The sequence below is a fragment of the Oryx dammah genome, unplaced genomic scaffold, assembly GCF_014754425.2.
Source record: "Oryx dammah isolate SB20612 unplaced genomic scaffold, SCBI_Odam_1.1 HiC_scaffold_11209, whole genome shotgun sequence".
In the NCBI taxonomy this organism is placed as follows: domain Eukaryota; kingdom Metazoa; phylum Chordata; class Mammalia; order Artiodactyla; family Bovidae; genus Oryx; species Oryx dammah.
In genome coordinates this window covers 4266993-4289848 of record NW_024080602.1, presented here as the reverse complement: position 1 = coordinate 4289848, position 22856 = coordinate 4266993, and the positions used below count along the sequence as shown (strand labels likewise).

Sequence of the window (22856 nt, the reverse complement as noted above, 5' to 3'; positions counted from 1 at the left end):
GTCCTGCAGAAAGGAGGCCTGGCTGGTCCACCGTTTCTCCCAGGGATCCGACAACTGTTGAAACAGCTCTTTCTTAGGATCCCGTGGACCATTCTATAGACCTCACTTGGGAGACACTGACAAAGGTTTGGCTGAAGTCCTGGGAGTGGATGGAGAGGGAGACCCAAGGATGGACTCATGAGACATGCCTCGGGAAGAAGCTTGGGGGTCAGGTGGAGGATGGGGCCCAACAGTCAGAGGGGAGAGAGGTGCTGAGGGCAGGGGGTGGGCAGATTCTGTGGAGATGCCAAATGAGGCATAAGAAGAGAGCTCCTAGGGGGTTCAAGGGCATCCTTTGGAGAGCAGGTGTGGGGAGGAAAGGGGGCTCCAGTCCTCAGCAGTGGGTTGCAGACAGATAAAGGTGGGGGTAGGGCAGCACACAGCCACCACCCCTGCATTCCTCTTTCATGGCCACATGTCCCAAACCGCAGCATGCTGACGGGCACACGGAGAGTTCCCAGAGACATCTGGGCATCTCAGGACACCTATTAGTTCTCATAAAGAAGTTATTACACAAAAAGAAAGCAAGCATAGGACATCTGGCTACTTCTTCATTTCTTTCCTGCTCCAGGCAAAAGATTGAGCCTCTGGCCACAGTGAAGCCACTTGGGGTGCCTCATGGGGGAGCCCCAGGAGTGACTGAGAGCCAGCTCAGCCTCTGGCCAGCGGCAGGCTCTGGGGAGATCCCAGGGCTTTGTTGTGCGGGGAAGGGATGTGAGCAGGTGAGGTTCCTGTTATTACACATTGTGTTACATGAGTCACCTGGAATTTCCTAAGGATTTAGGTCAAGGATTGGGGCAAATGCATGGGGGTGGGCGGGGAGGTGGAGAGAGATAACGAGCCAGATCCTGCCTGTGAGTAAGTTGTTCTTTGCTTTAGAGTGAGACATCTCTGGAGAGGCTTTGACTGGGGGAAGTGAGGTACCAGCGGGTGTCCAAGGGCAGGAACTGAGCTGGAGTTGAAGGACGTGATGGTTTCCCAGAGGGCCCTGGATTGAGGCTGCCTTCTTCTCCTGCTGGGAGAAGGGGCCCTGGTGGCCAAGGTCACAGGAAGACCCCTGATCCCTCAAGAGAGGGCAGGGGACCCCCGTTACAGCCCAAACCCGATCCCAGGTATCTTTTCCAAGGCCTTGTTGAGCTCTCATCTTCCATAAGCTCGGGACACCACAGGCGAACGTCTTCATGGCAGGAAGTCAACTGCTGGCTGGACTGTCAGACTCCCGGGCGTCCGTCCAGCTCTGAGGCTTTCCGTTGTTCTTGGTCTCAGTAGACTGGTCCTAGGTTGATAGAGCAGGGGTCCTTTCTGGGTAAAAGTGGGCTTGTTGCCTAATCCTTCACGAGACCAGTTGGAATTGGTGCCCAGCTGCTGGGATGACTGTCCTGGGCCGGCAGGGACCTGACCTTTAGGTAGGCAGGTGGTGCAGACACCAGGGGTGAGAGAATGTTTTCACAGCCACCTGAGCTGGGCCATGAAGGTCGTGTCCCAGCAGATGAGGGGGATGAGCAATTCAGGCAGTAGGAAGGTAGATGGGGCCTAGGGTGTGGAGTCTCCTTCCACAGGGCCCAGGCGGAGGCGGGCGCTGGTGCTCTGACCTTCAGCTCCGCTGCATCGGCACGCCCGCTCCTCACCCACTCCCTGTGCTTGACGTATAGCGGAAAGCTAATTGCTCCACTCGGGCCTCCCCCTTTCCTTTCCCGGATTTGGATCTCTTGCACGTGTTTTTAATAGGCATCCCTTAATCCAAGTGTTGCCTTCTGGGTTTTATTCTGTTTTCTTTCCCTTAAACAAAACAGAAAGTCCATGCCAGCTTGGAATTGGGCTCAGAACCAGAGCCAGCCAGTGTGTTAGGCTGGCAGGGGGCCAGTCGAGAATTAAGTGCCCCCTGCCCCTCGAGGAATCTGGCCCTCACCACAGCGGGGGCGGGGGGGTGGTGCTGGGGGCTGAGAGCGGCTGGAGCGGGAGGTTCCTGCGTCTGCAACACCTCTGCCACAGGAAGAGGGATTAGCACAAACTCAGCAGTCTGACTGGGAGCAGAGCTGTGTGGAGGGAAGGCCTTGGGCTCGCGCCGTCAGCTGCCACACCAGGTGTGCAGAGCCCTTGGCCTAGGGAAGCGAAACCGCTTTCCTTGGGGCAGGTCACCCTGCCCTGTCCTCCCAGAGGAGCCTGTGAGCCGCTATGTTCAGAGTTTTTACCACCAGAAGCAGCCTTATGTAAAATTGCTTCTGCATTTATTGCGACCCTCTTGAATCCAGGGTGGGTTGGCTGACTTTATTGACTGTTGTGGGGGAGAAGTGCCTCCACTGAAGAGTTCTTTTAAGATTTAGCGCCCAGGACAAACTTTATTTACCCTACAGTTCAGTTCAGTAGTTCAGTCGTGTCCGACTCTTTGCGACCCCATGAATCACAGCACGCCAGGCCTCCCTGTCCATCACCATCTCCTGGAGTTAACTTAAACGCACATCCGTCAAGTCGGTGAGGCCATCCAGCCATCTCATCCTCTGTCGTCCCCTTTTCTTCCTGCCCCCAATCCCTCCCAGCATCAGAGTCTTTTCCAATGAGTCAATTCTTCGCATGAGGTGGCCAAAGTACTGGAGTTTCAGCTTCAGCATCATTCCTTCCAAAGAAATCCCAGGGCTGATCTCCTTTAGAATGGACTAGTTGGATCTCCTTGCAGTTCAAGGGACTCTCAAGAGTCTTCTCCAACACCACACTTCAAAAGCATCAATTCTTTGGGGCTCAGCTTTCTTCACAGTCCAACTCTCACATCCATACATGACCACTGGAAAAACCATAGCCTTGACTAAACGGATCTTTGTTGGCAAAGTAATGTCTCTGCTTTTCAATATGCTGTCTAGGTTGGTCATAACTTTTCTTCCAAGGAGTGAGTGTCTTTTAATTTCATGGCTGCAGTCACCATCTGCAGTGATTTTGGAGCCCAAAAAGATAAAGTCTGACACTGTTTCCACTGTTTCTCCATCTATTTCCCATGAAGTGTTGGGACCAGATGCCATGATCTTCGTTTTCTGAATGTTGAGCTTTAAGCCAATTTTCTCACTCTCCTCTTTCACTTTCATCAAGAGGCTTTTTAGTTCCTCTTCACTTCCTGCCATAAGGGTGGTGTTATCTGCATATCTGAGGTTATTGATATTTCTCCCGGCAATCTGGATTCCAGCTTGTGCTTCTTCCAGCCCAGTGTTTCTCATGATGTACTCTGCATAGAAGTTAAATAAGCAGGGTGACAATATACAGCCTTGACGTACTCCTTTTCCTATTTGGAACCAGTCTGTTGTTCCATGTCCAGTTCTAAGTGTTGCTTCCTGACCTGCATACAGGTTTCTCAAGAGGCAGGCTACAAAACCGGTAAGAATTTTCTTTTTGCCAACCAGAGCCAGGTCGCATGTCATGCCCCCTTTTTGCTTTGTCTGCTAGGGAGCTCAGAGCCAACCTGAGTGCTCTTTTAGTAGCTGTCTAATTTGATGGTTAGCTTGTTTATAGTCTTCTCTTTCCCAGGGTCCTGACTTGGTCTTGTTCTGAACCAGGGTGTGGATAAGTCCTTTAGTTGGAAAAGAAATGAGGGCAGACATGCAGTTTGAAAATAAAGTGCCATTCAAGGCAGAGCCCCGGAGGGGGCGTACTCAAGCATGCAGCTCCCCTGGCCTAAGTGCCTGCAGGAAGCCCTTAGCGATGATGGGAGGGGAGAGGTGAAAGGCCGGGCTTACTGGCAGCTATTAGGAGACCACAGTAAGTGCACGGCTGGGGTGCTGCTTTTGAACGTGGGTCAGCTTGTCCAGACAGAACTCTCTGAAATGGCAGCCTTCAGACTTGGCCTTGGCCTGGCGGCTCCACTCCCCAAACCACCATCTGCTTAATTATGTGTCAGGCTCCTGCAGCCTGTGTTTGCCACAGCAGTCTGTAGTGCGCATCCGCAAGTTGCAGGGATGTTTAGATAAGGGCTCAGATCTGCTTGGGAGAGCCTCTGGGCGAGGACCCCAGGGTCAGAGTCTCTCTGATTCTGAGACACCTTAAAGCCTATACATCACCAGACTGGTGTTCTGGCCCCATGTTACCCAGCGGGCGGGCTGCTGACTTCCCTTCTTTTGACAGGTGGGCTGGGTCAGGACTTAGTGTGCCTGGACTAAGCCCAGGGGGTGTTGGACTTGGCTTTATCACTTGAGGACGAGGACGCTGTTCTGTACTTGGCTAGGGAGGCCGAGGCCAGCCCAGATCAGTCACGGCTGCCTCTTCAGGGTGACCCATGACCGTCACAGTCTGCTCTCAGTGGCTTTCAGTACACTGCACTCACTGTTCAGACTGGGCCACTGAGGCCGGAGAGGGATGTCATGTCCCTGAGGTTGTGCAGCAAAGTCAGCAGAGTCTGCCTCTGGGGCGCGGGGCCCGCAAGCCCTTCCCCAGTACCTTCTGGATCTGACACGCTGCCGGGCCACTTTGAAGGCTTGGAGTGCACTTTGATTTCTTAGGTGGTGGTGGTTGTTTTTCTTAAGATTTCCAGAGCAACATAGCTCACATTTTAGTGAGCACATTGTTTAGAATATAACTTATCTCATTGGAATGTCAAACATCGAGAAACGCCAGAGCCAGATGTGGCTGACATGGCTCAGTTCAGCTACAGGGTACTGGCCGCGGGCTGTGGTTGCTCCTGCCCCCATCACACCCTCTTCGCTATTAAGTAGCCTGGACACCCTGCCTTCCCTCCTCTTCCCTTGCTTCACCCTGGCAGGAGAAGGAGGGGCAAGGACACTTTGCCCCCTTTGGTTAGAGGTCAGGCCAAGAACAGGATGTTCTCAAGTTTGAACAACCAAAATTACTCTAATTGCTGTTGACACCATTTATTGAGTGTCTGATGAGTGCCCTGCTCTCCACTTGAATTCTCTCAGTCCATCCAAAAACAGCGCCGGGTGAGAAAGAAGATTCTCCACTCGGGTGGCCAGAGGGAGATGTGGACACTGAAACTCCGAGCTAAACTGCTTTGCTCACCAGCACACAGCTGGTCTGTGTCTGGCTTGAAGCTTGGGCTCCATGACCTGGTCAAACATTTAGGGCAGTGACTGTCATCTGGGGGCTATTTTGCCCCCTGGAAGACCTCTCTCAATGTCTGAAGGCCCTTCTGACTGTCACAGCTGGGAGGGCAAGATGGATGTGGTCTGCTGGCATCCAGAGGCCAAGGATGCCGCACACATCCTGGAGCCCACAGAACCCTCTCTCCCCAAGCACAGGATTACCCAGCCCCAAATCGCCATAGTGCTGAGGTGGAGAAACCTGATCTAGATGTCCTGACCCTCCGGCTGACTCTTCCTGGGTGTGGCAAGGGCAGGGTTGTGACCTGCCTGCAGCTCTTCCTGTTTGTGCTGACCTTCTTTTCACCCTTAGATGGGATCATGGACATTGACCCTGGAAGGAGGTCAGGGCCACGTTGCCCAGCAGGGAGAGCTGGCCCCACCTGGAACTGCTTCTGGGTTTTTCTCTCCTGGGCTTTACATACTGTCAGCAGCCTGGGGAGCTGAGCAGAGGTTCTCGTGGGCTCTGGGAAGTTGCCTGGCAGGCAGTCAGCAGGGGTCGTGGGCCAGGGCTGAGACCTGGTCAGTGAGCCCTCCTGGACTCTCTCACCAGCTCCCCAGAGGCGCACCCTGAATGACCGTCCGTGTGTATGTATACATGTGTTAATAAGAGCCATGGCGAGTGACCCACAATGGAGCATCGAGAGCAGCAAGCTCCCTGGCTGTCCAGCACACGGGATTCGAGGGGGCGGAGTGCAGGATGTGGGCCCAGGAGCAGTGCATGGCTGGAAGGGGTGACTGGGGTGCGGAGGGGGCGGCACGGGGCCATGTCAGCCGGCAGGCACTGGTGCAGACGAGGAAGGATGAGGGCCTGGCCCCTGGCCAGGAGGTTGGACGCTGAGATGACCCTGAGACGAGCGATGATGGAGAGACAGGCGGGAGGAGGGCACCTGGGCAGGTGTGGAGCCTGGAACGGCTGCAGGTGGCACGAGTCACGGGAAAGGCAGTGTGGGGTCACGTGAGGGGAAACCTCTATTTCCGGGGTGCCTACCTCTTCTGAGAACCACCCCCTCACAGGATGGCAGTTTGCTCTAAGGTGCCCTTGGCTGAGACACAGGCTGGCCACTGGGATAAATTCAGAGTTTCTCTCAGGCGTGTGTGTCTCAGCCGCCCCGATGGATGGCATCTGGATACGTGTGGAGCATAGCTTCCGTAATCAACGGCAGGGACCTGGCTCACGCGCCGCAGACAGCACCTGGTGCCTGTGTGGTTGCAACCGCTGAGCACGGATGGACACCCAGGGTCGCACCAGCCTCGTCATCTGGCCATTTCACAGGCCTGGACACTGCCGCGAGATGGGCTAGGAGTTGGCCCGTGATCAGGCAGAAGCAGAAGCTGCAGGCCCTTTTAGGGGCAGAGACCAGCACGGGTTACTATGGCAGGTGGCAGGACCAGACTGCCCTGGACACTCCTGGCCTGTCTAGTGCATCTGCCCAGGGGTCTGTTGGTCCCAGGGCCTTTCAGATTTGGCCTGGCACCTCCTTGAAGATGGCTTTGACCTAAGGCCAGGCGGGGCAGGGCCTTTATGAGCTCAAACTAAACAGTGCCAAGGCCAGCGGAATGTGTCTCCCAAAACCTAAGGGTTCTGCCCGCCCTAGATCCTGCGAGTTTTACACAGGAAAAGGGTGGGGAGATCATAATGCCTTCTGAGAGGTGAGGAAACAGTCTTCCAGGGCATCCAGGGAACCCCATCCAGGAGCCCAGAGCCTGGAGGGACTCCCTAACCCAGCAGCCTGGCCTGTCTCCTCAGACCTGCAGCCTGTCACCTACTGCGAGCCGGCCTTCTGGTGCTCCATCTCCTACTACGAGCTCAACCAGCGCGTCGGGGAGACATTCCACGCCTCCCAGCCGTCCATGACGGTGGATGGCTTCACCGACCCCTCCAACTCGGAGCGCTTCTGCTTGGGGCTGCTCTCCAACGTCAACCGGAACGCGGCTGTGGAGCTGACACGGAGGCATATCGGTAAGGGGCGGCTGCGTTACCCCGCCCACCCCAGCCCCTGTGGGAACCCACCTGCTGCCACTGTGCCACGCCCCCCTCACCTGCCCCTCAGGCTCTGTCACCTTGTTTAGGGTAAGACAGGTAGAATCCAGGTTGCAACTGTGCCACTCTTAATAAAAATACCCTTAAAGTACGGAGCGCAGACAGGTAGATAGTCTGTCTCGGAGGAGTGATCTTTCATTTGTTCATTTCATATATAATTGTCCTAGGAACTTAGAAAAGGTGAAAAGACGGTAGGTATTGCCCACTCCAGGATTCTTGGGCTTCCCTTGTGGCTCAGCTGGTAAAGAATCCGCCTGCAATGTGGGAAACCTGGGTTCGATCCTTGGGTTGGGAAGATCACCTAGAGAAGGGAAAGGCTACTCACTTCAGTATTCTGGCCTAGAGAATTCCATGGACTGTATAGTCCACGGGGTCACAAAGAGTCGGACACGACTGAGCAACTTTCACTTCCTTTCACTTTCATTGCCTGCGGCCAGGACAGCACCGCTGCTAACACTGTATTCTGAGCCCCAGCCTGTGGTGAAAGATCACTTAGTATAGGGAAGGTGAAGCCTTGATGTGTATCCCTGTTTGTTCATAAAATTATCAGAGGATGTTCACAACTTTGCAACCCAGGGTCACCTAGAAGGGTTGTAGAGATGGTGTAGAGAGGGTGGGTATTCTCAGACATTGTTCAGTGCGTCCACGGAGGCCGAGGGGCTCTAGAGCAAACTCGAGAGCTGAGCAGGGCAGCAGGGGTCTGGGCTCATGTGAACCAGAGCACCTCTGCTCTTGCTTGTATCGTGGGCCTTCACAGAAGATCTCATGTCGAGAGAGGGTTTTCCAGTTAAAAGTTGGAAAGCCATAGGCCTGAAGCAGTGGGATCATTTTCCAGGGAATAACCTGATGCCCAGGGAGGGGCAGAGGGCACACAGCAAGTGTGTGACACAGAGGGTGGCATAGAGGCCTCTGCCCCAAGCCCGTACCCTTCCCAGACAGCCTCCTGCTTGTTTTAAAAAGACCCACAGTGGTATACACAGAGGTTTGTTTATTCACTTCATACTTCTCTGTATCTAAAAATAGTATTTTAAAAGTTACCCAAACAAACATTTTTGTTCTTTGGATCTTGTCTTCCCACCTCCACCTCTGCCTCCTGCTTTTGACTGATGTAATACTGGGCCCCCGCCTCCCCGGGTCTACCGGCACCCTGGGGTCTTCGAGACGCCAAGTCCTGTAGCACTGAGCCAGGCAGAGCAGGGGAAGTGGGGGCAGGGGACAGCTGTGGGACGAGGTGGCAGGCCTGTAGCCGATCACCTGCTTTCCATCCCGCTCCACGTCGAGTGAAATCTGGCTCCGTTTCCCGGCCCTCAGGGCCTCTCCCCCCCTGGAGTGGGAACAGAGGCCTTCCAGGCAGAAGAGTACATCCCCTGGCCGAGGATTGCTGAGGATTGTTGGAGGGTTTATGTAACCGCTTGAATTGCAGGGCCAGTTTAAAAATAATTTCTGTCCATCTGGAGTGGATTTAAGAGATGAAGGAACACGAAATGATGTAGACCTATGGAATGGTTTAGAAAAACCCATCGCGAGGAGAAAGGTACAGGGGGTGGCGTTAATTAAGCCATGCCTTCAGTGAAGGGCTCCTGGGGTGTCTGCTGCCTGAGGAGCCCTGCAGGTTGACTACATGAGTTTCCAACTACATGAATGTTGGAAGGGGAAGGGACCTGATAGCAGCAGCAGCAGCAACAGCTGCTGCTCACCAGGCACCCGTGAGGTAGGTATTATCATTATCTCCACCTTGCAGATGGAGAAACTGAGGCTGATTAACTTGGCTGGGGCCTGTAGCAGATCACTGGTGGAGGTTACCATTAAGACTTACCCTGTGCTCTTTCCTTTCACTGTCTGCCTCCCTAGTTTAGCAGCCCAGCATCACCCCGCACCTCCTGGTGGGATTAGGCCTGGATTCGGGTCCCGTTTGCCTGGTGATGCTGCTGGAGAACCAGCCACCTGGAACACCGACTGCAGCTCTGCCTCCTGTGGTCGCTGTGGCGGGTGCCAGGACCACTGTCTGGGGGCCAGAGAGCTGGTCCAGGCTAACCTGAATCTCTCTAGGGCGGGGTGTGCGGCTGTACTACATCGGAGGGGAGGTCTTCGCAGAATGCCTCAGTGACAGCGCCATCTTTGTGCAGTCTCCCAACTGTAACCAGCGCTATGGCTGGCACCCAGCCACCGTCTGCAAGATTCCACCAGGTACCACCATCTACATACCCACCTCTTCCCTGTGGGCCTCTCCTCTGCAGCACATGCCTGGGATGCCGGAAAGCTTTCTTCTTCCTTTTCTCCTCATTGGTGTTTGCACTGACAATCTGGAGATGCTTCACTTGGGTTTTCTCTGTGCCTTGCTGTCTTACTGTGACCTCCTGGAACCTCCACAGAACAGACGCAGCATCTGACAGGTCTGCCTTTGATCTGTGGGCACCTGTTTCCTGCCTGTGTGCACAGATGCTGAGGTAGTATGCTTGTTTGCTTCCTTTTTCCCTTCCTCCTTCCTTCCTACAGCCATGCTGGAAGCTGCAGGGGGATGGGAGGGTACAGGAAGCCCTCCTGCTGCCCTCTCAGAGTGTACCTATCAGCTGAGTGTATAAGGCAAAGACCCAAATGTGCTTAATACAAGGCAGGGTGGTGCTAAGCACAAAGCAAGCAGCACAGGTCACATGCTATGGGACCCAAGGGGAGAAGCATTTAACTGTTAGGATGGTTCAGAGGCGGCTTCATGGAGGATAAGGCATTTGAGCTTGCAAGGAGCCATGGGCCTGCACCAGTGTGGAAGGGGTAGGCACAGGGTGCTGGACGCAGGGACTGAGGGCATTCCAGGCAGAGGGGATGATATGGGCAAAGGCCTAGGGGTGAAGGAGGGCAAGGCACGTGTGGGTTGCACTCTGGCTGTGCTGGAGGCTAAGACAGTTGGGGATGTGTTTAGAAAATAGGATGGGACTGGGCCATGGAAGGACACGAGATCACATTTACTCAAGGGGACTGTTGAGGGTTTTCTGAGTAGGACTACGTACTCCAGGGGGTGGAGGACTCACGTGGCTCACCTCAGAGGGTGGTGTGGACAGGGCCAGCTCTGGGTAGAAGACCAGGCAAGAGGCTGATCTTACCTAGAACCTTGCATAGAAAGCCAAGGCAGAAAGCCCCGAGGCCCCCTCCTCCCGGGACATGCAGCCCAGAGCATGGACTGTGCCCGGCAGGTGGAATGTGTGGCTCAGGCCATTGCCCACGGCACGAGTGTGGCATGTCTTCCTGCCTGCCAAGAGGCAGATGATGGTGGTGCGGTGGGTCATGGGCAAGGTCAATTGAAGAATGCAGTTTGAGATGCTAGTGGTGCTCTCTGTTCCCAGAAGGTCGTGCGGTTGCATTTACAGAGCACACGTCTATCTTGGGGCTCACTTGGTCCTCTCTAGTTACTCTAGCTTTCCAGGCAACGAGGCATGTTGAAATAAGCTCAGAGAGGTTAAGTCACCTGCATAGGACACACAGCTAGTAAGTGGCTGAGCCAGGATGAGCCTAGGGCTGTGTGCTCCTCTGCTGCTTGCTGGGCAGGGGGCTGGAGCCCACTGTGGGCCCTGCTCCGCCTCCTGTCCCCTCAGAGAAGACAAGGAGAGGAAGCCCAGCTGCACTTTTGGCTTTCTGCCGACCCCTTGGCCCTCCCAGCCTCTCTGGTTCGGGCAGAGCCGGCTGTGGTGCTGGCTGTTAGTTCTTGGAATGTTGGAGCTGGGGGCTCCTGAGGCCAGCCTCTCCTTTCATAAGGGAGATATGGGCTTAGAAGAGAAAGGGACCAGCCCAGAGTCACACAGCCAGCCGAGGGGCCCAGTCAGTGCTGGCCCGCTAGTGAGTGTCACCTCAGCTCACCTTTGGGGCATTTCCGGCATGTGCTTTTGTCTTTTATTTTTCTGGTTGACACATTCCTGGCACTTGGGCTGTAGGACTTCAAACAGGAGATTTATTGTACGCTTCACGTGTGCCTGTCTCTTTTTGTACTGCTGGGAGAGTTAGGCACACACCTTCACTTTCCTGTGAATGTCACCCTAACCCAGCCTTGTGCCCAGATCTCTCGCTACCCTCAGTCCCAGCAGAGGTGGATTCATCGGAGAACCCTGGGTGGAAGGTGCCCAGGACCCTCTGCTGAACTTCCTGTTGGCATGGCAGGCTGGGCAGCCTCTCAGCTGCCCTGTCTGGTGCCCCCTCCATCAAAGGGCACAGGCTTCTGCTCCCCAGGTGGCTGACCATGCCCCACGCCGAGGGCACCTTCGGGTCACAGCCGTCTCTCTGTTCTTTGGAGTCCTGCCTGGCTGCTTCACCCAGGGCAGAGCCCCCCACCTGACTGTCTCCCTCAGCCTTCTCCCCACTCTGGGAACTAGAACTTATGGACCAGGGTTGAGCACCCCCTCCAGCTGTGTCGGCTGCACCTCCCTATTGAAGTGGTGGTGGCTTCAGGGTGGAGACCATGTGGGCCACCCCCAGCAGGCAGCTGAGCGTGGAGTCTGGTCTGGGGGGTACTCTGGGGGGTGGCTTTAGCTAGGAGGGGAGCTCAGGCCGTGCACAGTCTTCGTCCCTGTGAGCTCTACGTCTGTCCCGCTGGCAGGATGCAACCTGAAGATCTTCAACAACCAGGAGGAGTCTGGTCTGGGGGGTGACTTCGGAGGTGGCTTTAGCCAGGAGGGGAGCTCAGGCCGCGCACGGCCTTCGTCCCTGTGAGCTCTGCGTCTGTCCCGTTGGCAGGGTGCAACCTGTGTGGAAACGCTGGTCTGGGGGGTGCCCTGGGGGGTGGCTTTAGCCAGGAGGGGAGCTCAGGCCGCATGCAGCCTTCGCCCCTGTGAGCTCTGCGTCTGTCCCGTTGGCAGGATGCAACCTGAAGATCTTCAACAACCAGGAGTTCGCTGCCCTCTTGGCTCAGTCCGTCAACCAGGGCTTCGAGGCCGTGTACCAGCTGACTCGCATGTGCACCATTCGCATGAGCTTCGTCAAAGGCTGGGGAGCCGAGTACAGGTGGGTGCTGGGGCGCCTGTCCTAGGGCCGCAGGTGGCTCAGAACAGCCGAGCCGGGGCTCCTCAGACATGAGCTAGGCTGGCCTTCTCGCCCAAGAGCAGCGGGACCAGGGATCAGAGCGGGGCCGAGTCCCATTAGACGAGGAAGAGCTAAGCGCCGCTTGCCCAGCGTTTGTTTCTCAGGCACTGGAAGCATCTCATCCTCACAACCCTGGGTGGGGATGTTGGTATAATCACCATCGTACAGATGAGGGAACGAAGGCCCAGGGAGGGAAAAAAACTGACTTGCCTGTCGCATCATTGGTGGAAACGCTGAGCCTCCAACGGTGGCGTCCACCTCGTTTCTTTTGGGCAGATGGTTTCAGGACGACCCTCTCCAAGGAGTTAAGTCTCCCTCTCAGGGCTCCTTCCCTCCTCTGTGGCTCCTTCTCTGACCTGGTAATCCTGAGGATCTAGGATTTTAAAACCGAGAAAGCAGGGGACGAGAGGAGGAGATGCCAGCAGTCAAAGGAACAATATTTACTTGTTCAGAAATGACTTTCTTTCAGAATTTCATGTACTGGTTTAAATGCAGCACTGGTCAGGGGTGTCCTTGGTCTGCTCTGTCGAAGCTCTCAGACCGCTCAGGTGTGGGCCTAGAGCTGCCCATTCCTTTTCTTTCCACACCTGCACAGGAGCTGCCTCGAGAGGCACGACTGTGCGCCCAGCCCCCACTCCACGGCAGAGGCAGGGGCACCCACACGTCAGCCCGAGCCAGCACCTCGCAAGTTATTCCCCTTTCTCTTCATTTTTCCAGATGTTTGGAATCCATTTTGTTTTGCAGTCATTCTGCACCCGGGCCAAACCCATTTCAGTATTGGCTCTGGGCCACCATTTATAATGAAATCCAGATGAGCGTGACTTATGGAAAGTCAGATTCTCATTAGAGGATTTCGGTCCGTAAAATCCACGTCTGTCATTTACCGTATTTTAGCTGCTGTTCTCTGTGTCTGCCCCACAGTGCTGGGGAACAGAGCCCTTGGTCTGTGGGGTCTCTCTCAAATCCAGGAGGTGTGACCAATTGGGCAGTCCGAGTGGTCAGCCTTCAGGCTGATAACAGCCTGAGATTAGCCCAGGCCCATGGGCCCAGCCCGAGGGACATTTTAGCTCACCTCTTAGCCTTGGCTGGAATCATTTAGGCAACAAGAAAGGTTAGAAAACTAGTCTTGTTTTTTGCTGGGGAAGGGAAATATTTAAAGATGGACCCAGTGGGAAAGAGTCAGAGGGAGGTCCGTGTGTCTCTCCTAACACTCGGACTGCTGTCTTGAGGGTCGCACGCAGGCGCCCGGGTCAGGCAGGCGCCCCGGGGCCGAGTCTGCAAGCCCGTTTCTAACCTTCCGCTCAGACCATGCGCAGGCCAGGCGAGGAGGGTGGTGCCCTGGGGTTGGCGGCTCTCAACCTGGCACGGCACGCGGCCCTCCAGCTTCAAGTGCTGGGGGAAGAGGCCCTTTGTTGGCCAGAGCCTTTCCCTGGGGCCACTGTGTCACCGCGCAGGACACGCTGCCAGCACAGCCAGGCCTGTGCGGCCCACCACGTCACTGCCGCCTGGCAGCCCTGTGGAGCAGCCTGACTGGCGGCGCGGCCCCTTCCCAGAACAGTCTCGCCCTCCTCTGCCTCCTGGGCCAGGGAGAGGAAGGTTTCATCCCTTCCTGTGAGGTGGCCGAGAGCTGGGCCTGGGGCCCGGGCCTCTCACCTCCAGCTGGCACCCGCGCCTCCGGCCTCAGCAGATAGCCTTTTGCTCAGCCGAGGCCTTTGGGAGCTCGCCTGCGAGCTGCGTCATCAGCCAGCCCGAATTTAGACAGAGGGCTTTGGGGAAAAGAAACGTGTGGTGTGCCTTAGCTTTTTTTCCAGTAATTGTTCCATGGCTCGCTCTGCTCGTAAGATTTTCCAAAATAAGGCCATAGATGGGAATTATATCAGCACATTGGGGACCGACGGCATGCGGACTCTGTCGGCGCTTTGTAAAAAAACACCCCTCAACCAGACAGACGCCCGTCACTGTGGCCTGCCAGGGCTGGAGGCAGGGGAGCTGTGGGTGCCTGCTTAGGACAGGAGGCTGGGAAGACCTTTGCTCTGGCTGGAGGTTCTCCATCAGGGGCCCGTCACGGCAACCGGTGGGCCTCTGGGGCACCCTGGTATTTGCCTTACATGTTTCTCTTTAAGGGGGCCACCTCCTTTCCCTTCCTGCTTGGAGGAGTTTGGCAGGCAGTTTCAGCAAGTTGGTGGCACCTTCTCCAGGACAGGCTCTGGCAGGGCAGGCTCTCTCTCTGGCTCTGGGAAGAAGACTGACACCAAATCAGGAGAAGCCACTCCGATGCATCTGTGTGCTTGCTACTGGATCTTCTAAATGGCCCCCACCCACCTTTTTCTCAAATGTCTTGCAGGAGACAAACTGTGACCAGCACCCCCTGCTGGATTGAGCTGCACCTGAACGGACCTTTGCAGTGGCTTGACAAGGTCCTCACCCAGATGGGCTCCCCTAGCATCCGCTGCTCCAGCGTGTCTTAGGGACACTGCGAGTGAAGGGGGAGGGTAGGGAGGGCGGATCGGGGAAGAGGGCCATGTAGGAGGTGGAGAAATCAGAACTCAACTCACTGGTGTCAAAGAAGAAATTTTTCTCCCTCAACTGAAGTGGCATCAGCCTGTTTTCCAAAACTCGAAAGCAAACCCAGAGGTGGATTTCTATGAACAGCTGTCTGCTTAACACATTGGCCCTTCGGCCCCGCTATGAAGGGTAAGAAATGGCTTCTGCTCCGGTGGCGTGAGCAGACAGGTAGTGTTTCACCACCTGCCCCTCCCCTGGTCCCCTTCTTTCTTAAAGACAGCAAACTGAGACGTCACCGCCCAACAGGAATTGGCCCCCTGGTTAGGACTGGAGTGTGGACTTCGCCTTGGGTGCTCTGGGCAGGGAGAAGCCTGCAGGGGTCTGAGCACACCACGGGCCCAGCCCTCCCCTTCCACTGAATATTCCCAAACCCCAGTAGGAGCAGACCGTGTACCTGGGCGCTGAATTGACTTGCGGCGGGGAAGGGGCTCGTCTCTCTCCACCTCTCTGAGCCTACTGATGGTGTCCACAATCGAGCACGTAGGGACCGGTGGCAAGAGGTGGTAAGACACCTCTTCTTTAAAAATGATCTTAAATTTGCCCTCATTTTCAGCAGTTGGCAGGATCTGTTGAGGCTTAGCGCATATACGGCATACAGTTTGTATCATCCTGTTAATCTCAGAAGAGATCAGAATCACAGAAGTGTTCCCAGGAGGTAGTTGTCCAAGAGGTGTGCGAGGGTGTCCGGTCACCTGTAAAAGCTCACTCCGCTTTCTCATGCATTTGGTTATATTGGTTGGTATAGTCAGTAGCGTTAATTAAATGAACTGTATTGTATGTTCTTTTAAACATTTGATTAAAAAAAAAACCACCCGGTTGACACACTGACTGGGAAACCAGAGTGGGACCCAGCAACTTCTCTCCCAAAGTGAAGCTTTTTCTAGGTTTTGTTACGACACCTGCCAGTACTTTTGGAAGCTAAAATTGACAGAAGCAAATTCATCAAGAGGGAAAGATCTCAGGCCGACAAAGACAAATAAAAGGGCTATTAAAAAAAATTATTTTTACACCTTGAAAACTGCAGAATTGGTGCAAAGAGGTCTGTCATCTTTCCCGAGGTATGAGATTATCTAGCTCACGGCAGAGGACCGTCAGTGACAACTCTAGCAGTTAGAATGTGTAGTAAGTATTGCTCTTCATGGCAATTAGTGAGGAAACTACTATAGATTATTTCAACTGGAAACAAAAGAGCCCCCTTATACTGACCTTTTGCAGAATACAGCAGATGGAATTGTCACTTGCAATTGGTACTTTATTCTTTGCTGCTGTTTTTTTGTATGAAATGACTTATCCCATATTTTTTGCATGGTTTTCTACCAGGAAAAATAAAGGGATTTCCTATGGAAGTCCTGTATTATTCCAGGTGAAGGGAAGAAAGTTGTGTACTTTTGGCAGGTATAAACCTCAAATGTGATGACATTTGTGATGCTGTATGGAGACGCTGGGTGCTTCCTGGTGCCTTGCTCATAGGACCCTAGGCCTCAGAAGCTCCAGCCCCGAAGTCCAGGTAGGAGGGCTGCTCACCACGCCTCCAGAGGACACAGGAGCAGACAGGAGTGCCTTGCCAGACCTGGACTACACACAGGGCTGCAGAGTCCAGAGACACCACATAGCCCCTCACTCCACCTGAGGCCACATGCTGTGGGTCTGAAGTTTCTGCCTGGTGTGAAATGATCGCGGACTGCTTCTTACAGATACAAGAAATCGTCTGAACCTCCTGGATGTGTTTCTGCTCCTGGTCAGGTCTGAGACCGGTGGTATGGCTTCTAACTTCAGTTCGGCCTTGGCTGGAGCCGTCGCAGTGCCCCCACCAAAAGTCGCGGGGAGCAGTCTCCAGGGGCCCGTGATCTCCTGTGAGCACTTCCTATGGCACACAGCTGTCCTCCAGGTACTTGGGAGCTGGCTTCAGGTACAGCCCAATTAGGGTGATCCGGTTGGTCACGTCTGGCTGCACCTGGATGGCGTCTTAGAACCCACAATGCTGAAAGCTAAAGAATCCTTCTGGGAGGCATGGAGTTTTGTTTTTTCCCCAAAAGCTACTTACTTGGCCTTTTTTCTTTACAACTAGACTGCTGAAGGAGGATGGGTGAGGAAGAAGTGGGGAAGACCATGTTCAGCACCCTTCAAAAGAAAATTTGGTTGTACCTAGAGGTTAGGATCTGGTTTCATTCCCATCCTAGAGGCTGTGTAAGTGGCTTTGAGGCATGTGTAGTATTAGTGTCCTACAAGTCATAAAAAGTAGTTTTAAAACCCTATTGCATAAAGGCATTTATACATTGAAAGACAGGACAGGTGAAGGGGCAGGAGGCGGGCAGTTCTCGGGGGTGATGGCAGCCGCTGGAGAGTGCTTTTGGTATCATTGTCCAGGCTCCCTGCCAGACCACCTTCACCTTGTGGCTTGTGGCGATGCTGACCCGGGTGTAGCTACAGAGCAGGGGCCCTAGATCCTGGCCTCGGCACCTCCCCCGGGAGCCAGCTTCTGTTCCCTTTCCTCTCCTCCCACACCCTCCCCACTCCTAACTTTATTTAGTACTGGGAGCCTTCCAGCCCAAGTAGGTAGCCGCCCTGGCAGTTCGGGTTACAGGCCTGTGCTGGCACGTCATCTCCGCTGGCCACCTTCCTGGCAGGCTGCAGACCTGACATTTTGAGACAAACCCAGAGTCAGGAGCGGGGACTTTGACTCTTAGGAGGAACAGACAGGAGGGCAAGGCTGCTGGCAGACTTTTCCATTGTCTTTATGTTGTCTGTGAGGTTTTTTTTTTTAATCGTCCGTGGTGATTATTTTTTTAAATCACTGTTAACGTATTGGAATGAGCTGTAGCACATATCTTGTGCTTCAGTTTGTTTTTCTCCATCTCCCTCTGGCTTCCTGGAGTTTGGACATATTCCAGGGCTAAATGCTTTTACTCAAACCGCAGAAAAAAGTTTTCTTGAAGTAATGTGTGCATGTCATGCATTTGGGGAGAAGGCAGGGATCTGATTTCATTTGCAGCCCCAAGCTGCCATTTCTGAGGCTCTGAGGACCTCTGCGGGGCCAGAGCTCCCATTAGGCCACTCTCTGCCGTCTGTAAAAGGAGGGAGGGACAGGAATTGGCATGCTGCTCCTACGACTGTTTATCAAGGGGGTTACCAGGGGCAAGAGGGTGCATGTTTGGTTCTGAACCCTGTATCTCACTGTGACTTCAAGTGGCATTGTCTGGAGTTTTCTCCCTAATCTACATCTTTGCTAGAAGAAAGCCTCAACATAGTCAAGTTGTGTCACTTTGGTGTGGTATAGGTGTTCCCTTCCAGAACCTTCCTTCAAGTGACAGTCTTTGAGGAGTATCAGCCACTTCTCAAGTGGGTAGGAAAGCAGAAAAATGTATGGATCAAAACTGAAGAGGCATCTCTGATGGGAGAGTGGGGAGATGACTTGCCATACAAGCAACCTTTCAGAAACACGGCTATCACAAAGGAAAACTCATGTATTGTGTAAACTGGATTGAGAAATTCTCTCAAGTGATCCTGTAATTTTTTTTTTTATGCTGAAGTAATGTACACTCGAGCATTCTGGTGTTTTTATATTTATGTAATAATTTCTTAAAACCAAGACAGATAACTATTTAATTTTGGAAGAAAGTTGGAAACGGCTCTCCTCCCGAGGACAGTGGCTTGGGAAGAGACGGGCCGCAGTGGCTCTGGGCCTGGCCCCCAGAGCCACCAACCCAGGCTGGCTCCCTGTGTGGCAGCATGTGAACACAGGCAGCTAGCTCAGGCAAACGCAGGCCCGTCCACAGGGGCCTCTGAACCCAGCCCCTCTCCCTTCCCAGGGGCAAGAACTGTAAGAGGGCTGGAGCCACCTGCCCCCAAGAAGCCTTCATTCACCTTCAGTGCTGCTGTTGCAACTAGGCTGTCCTGGGTGGGACTCCTGCTTGGGTGGGGAAGAGAACGGAGGATGCTGATTACCTTCCCTTCTCAGCCAGCCTGACCTTTTAATACCTTTGTAAAAAGCATGTATGTATTTATAGTGTTTTAGATTTTTCTAACTTTTGTATCTTAAGAGCTGAGCACCTGTTTAAGCATTGTACCCCTATTGTTAAATGTGTCCTCTCTCTCCTCTCTTCCTCCTGTAAGTGCCCTTCTAATAAAACTTTTCATTGAAAAGCACCTGGGCTGGAAGTGCGCTCTCATTCTCGCTGCCATGCCTGGCTGGAGGGTTTAAAGGGCCGGGGCTTTCAGGGAAGAGAGTCTCTGAGCCCAGGTGTGCCAGGTCCCATCCTGCCACTGCCCGCATTCACTCACCGAGGGCAACGTGCAGTGAGGACGGGGGCTTCCGGCTCCAGCACGTCTCCCAGCGGTACTGCCTCCAGGCTGTCAGTCTCTGCTCACTTCCACTGTGTCTGAAAGCCTCTGGCCAGTGACTGCAAGTCACCAGATTAGTCTCACCACAGGCGTGGAGGTAAGTTTCAGACTCTTAAAGAAGTCGGTTTCTGCCAACTTTCCAGCTCTGATGACTTAGCTCCTGTGGAAATTCATTTTAAATTTCAAACCCCCAAGGAGAAAGACACTTCAAAATCGCTCCCCTGGCTGAGTCGTACATTGACCTGAGATGATGTGGATTAAGAAAAAGGATGATTAGAGTGAGTAAACCACTTGGGGAAGGCAGAAGAGAGCTGGAATCATTCTCCAGCTGGGTTACTTCCTTCTAAGGATGTCACCAGAGTCCGAGTACTTGCTATCCCAGGAGGGAGGCGGTCTTCACAGGAACGGCACCTGTGAGTCTGTAGGTTTGCCCTCCATGAATGACATCACAGTCCTACCTTCAGTGTTATCTGGCCAGTTCCAGCCTCCTACCCGTAAATAACTTTCCTCAAGGTTTTATCTAGTCGATTTCTCAGCAAATGACTCTCAGATCCATTCCTCTAACCAGCCTGTCCCTGAGCTCCACAACTTTAATTCCAGCCGCCTGTTAAACATGAGCCAGACCACCCCAACTGAATCATCAAACTCCCTTTCCTGAGCAAACCTCCTTTCCTGACTCCTAGTGTTTATTGGAGCCTCACCTCCAGGCCTCCTCCCCACACCCAAGTCCTGAGCGTTTCTTTTCCTTGCTCCCCACGTACCTCTACAGCCGCCCCTGTGGACCAAACCTCCCTTTTAGAAAGGCCCTGAGCATCCGGCTTCCCCTGGACCCTCTTGCACAAGCTCTTCTCAGGCCTGCACCTCCCCCTTCCATGGTGGTGCACCCAGACCATGGTAGGTACCCAGGATATTCCTCCCTCACAGAGCTCGCCTACCCATGTGACTGCAAGCCACATATATGTTCAAGACTCCCAGATCAGTACTTCTAGCCCAGACATCAACCCTGAGCTTCAGACTCACATCCAACAGCCTGGTACACGGAGGTGCCACCAGTACCTCAAGGGGTTAGTTGCTTTCATGTCCGACTCTCTGAAGCCCCATCGACTGTAGCCTGCCAGGCTCCTCTGTCCATGGGATTCTCAAGGCAAGAATACTGCAGTGAGTTGCCATTCTCTTCTCCAGGGGATCTTTCTGACCCAGGGATTGAACTCCTGACTCTTGCACTGCAGGCAGATTCTTTACTGTCTGAGCCACCAGAGAAGCCCAAAATTCAATACCTCAGAACTCAGTTTAAAAGAACAGAATTTATCCTTGCCCTCACTGAAGCATCACCCTCTCCCGCCTTCAACCCTCTTGTCACAGCCCTTTACCCAGCCCACGGCCATGAAGTCACAGTCGTCCCCCGCTCCCTTGTGCCCCATGTCTGACCAGTCCTGGCCCTCCACTCACAGTCCTGTACCCCAGGCTCTCCAGCACCTGGACAACCGCCCGGCTTCCTAACTGCTCCCCCCAGCCTCCAGCCTGTGTTTCTGTAACTGCACCATCCACAGTGATCCAAGGACCTCCCTGACCTGACGGCCCCACAGTCCACAGCACAAAAGTCTAAGGCCTTTGACATGAACCTTGTGACCCTTGGCAGCCAGGCCCCATCCAGCTCGCCACCTCGCCCCTGCAACCCAGCACCATGGTGACACAGTTCCTCACTTATCACACCAGGATCTCTGGCCACTCTACTTGCAATGGCAAGGCCTCCTCCCCAGTCCACACCCTGCCCCCCCACCCCACCTGACACACCAGCAGTTCACCTGGCTAAACTCCCCTAATGCTTCGAGACTCACTTCAGAAAGGAAGCCTTTTGTGAATCTGCCTATTACCATGGAGTCAACTTGTGTGAACTGTCTACCCGTCTAAACTGAGTTCCTTGAAAATAGAGTCTACATCTTATTCTCGTATCCTGTTTCTTTTGACAATCACATATTTTTGCTGAATTATGAACTGGTGCCCATATTAGACTCTACCTTAGCAATATCTTTTCCATCCATTTTCACACTATCCTATATGTGCATGTGTGCCAAGTTGTTTCAGCTGTATCTGACTCTTTGCGACCCCATCCAGACTGTAACCAGCCAGGCTCCTCTGTCCATGAGTCTCCAGGCAATGCTGGAGTGGGCTGCCGTTCTCTTCTCCTGGGGATCTTCCTGACCCAGGGATCAAACCCTTGACTCATATCTCCTAAACTGGCAGGCGGGTTCTTTACCACCAGCCCCACCTAGGAAGTCCTACTGTTCTATACAAGTCCTTATAGATGGCTGAAGGAATACCACCCAAAGTTCTGATTACCTTTCATCAGTTACTCCAGTACTCGAATCTGTCACCCTTCAGTCCAGGGATGGCAAATACAGGGCAAAATCACCACCACTTGCTATTTCTCTATCTATGCAAAGCACTCATCACAGTGCTGAGTCCATTCTCAGCTTCAGAATCCGCAACACAGCTCTCTAGGCAGACTGGTAATCAACTGGTGCTGGCTAGCACTGCTGCCAGATGTTCCTGGAATTACAGTTCCCTGTCTTTTCTGCCCTAAGCCCATCGGCTCCCTGATGCTCTCCCAAGCAGGCAGAGCAGTACTCCAAGGTTCTCAACACTTCATCCTCATCTACCACCACTTCTCAAGCTGTACGACAGGGGTTTCCCCCACATCACCCCTTGCTCATCTCTATACCGTTATTCATGCTGTAGCTTCCGCTGAGAATTCTGCAACCTTACCCATGTATCTACCCTGATTCTTAGCCTAATAGCTCAATTCAAGCTTCCTCAGAGTCAACGGGTCTCAAAGTGCAGCCCTTGTCCAGCAGCATCAGTATCATCTGGGATGTTAGAAATCCCCATTCCCAGGGCCTACCCCAGACCTACTGAATCAGAAACCCTGGAGTGGGGCCCTCCAGGTGATTCTGACGTGGGCTCAAGACAGACTGGTAATCAACTGGCGTTGGCTAGTACTGCTGCCAGATGTTCCTGGAGTTACAGTTCCCTGTCTTTTCTGCCCTAAGCCCATCGGCTTAGGTGCTCCAAGGTGTACATTATGCTCTTCCCACCCCACTGGGTGCGCTCCTTCCCACAGCAGTCAAGGCTGGACACAGCACACTTCATGTCCTACCCAGCATTTGGCCTTTTGTGGCCTCAATTTGCTCACCCCTGTCTCCCTCCTGAGTCAGACGACGAGCTGTTAGAGAGGAGAGCCCAGATCCTGACCGACGTCCGTGGCCTCGGCCACAGCCAGAGCAGTCTCGGCACTGACATGGGCCCCAGGCAGGGCCGGCTGCATTGAGGCCTCGTTTCAGCTCTCAGCAGGATAAAGGAACAGGTTGCAGTTGCTTGTCCTTAACGTCAGGTCTGAGGCCTTCTAAAGCCATTAATGACTTCCTGAGGCTTTCCTGGAGCAACAGGATTAATGCAGATGTCTCTGGGCTTCAGAAGAAAAGACTCATCTCTCCTAAACTATGCTGCTCTTTCCACAAAGTTCCTACCTCAGGCCTCATTCAGCCCATACTTTGTACCATCAAAGCCACCTGGTCAATGACAGAGAAGGGAGAGGCAAGGGGCGGCCATGTGCCTCACAGGAGAGAACCCGGGAGGCTTTCTGTGGCCTGGGTACTCTTCCCAGATTTGCAGCTGTGAGGCTCAACTATTTAAGCCTATCAACACACACACACACACACATACACACA

At 53.8% G+C, this 22856-nt stretch overlaps 1 protein-coding gene and 1 long non-coding RNA gene across 3 annotated transcripts in view; one reads left to right on the top strand and one right to left on the bottom strand.

Annotated features, from left to right (window-relative positions):
• LOC120860896 (mothers against decapentaplegic homolog 3) overlaps positions 1-18933 on the top strand; it is a 127995-nt gene extending 109062 nt beyond the window's left edge. The window contains exons 6-9 of one of the 2 annotated variants that reach the window (XM_040236609.1): positions 6865-7077; positions 9208-9345; positions 12000-12144; positions 14567-18933. In XM_040236609.1, coding sequence (XP_040092543.1) covers positions 6865-7077; positions 9208-9345; positions 12000-12144; positions 14567-14690 — 620 coding nt within the window. In that variant the 3' untranslated portion in view covers positions 14691-18933. Of the gene's footprint in view, positions 1-6864; positions 7078-9207; positions 9346-11740; positions 11870-11999; positions 12145-14566 lie in introns of those variants that run through there. The other variant, XM_040236610.1, reaches the window with a different exon arrangement.
• Positions 11800-21028, bottom strand: LOC120860899. Its single transcript, XR_005720455.1, has 3 exons — positions 19069-21028; positions 12008-12595; positions 11800-11885 (listed from the first exon to the last, which is right to left on the bottom strand). It is a non-coding gene; the product is annotated as an uncharacterized LOC120860899 (long non-coding RNA).
• Between the last annotated feature and the right edge of the window lie 1828 nt (positions 21029-22856).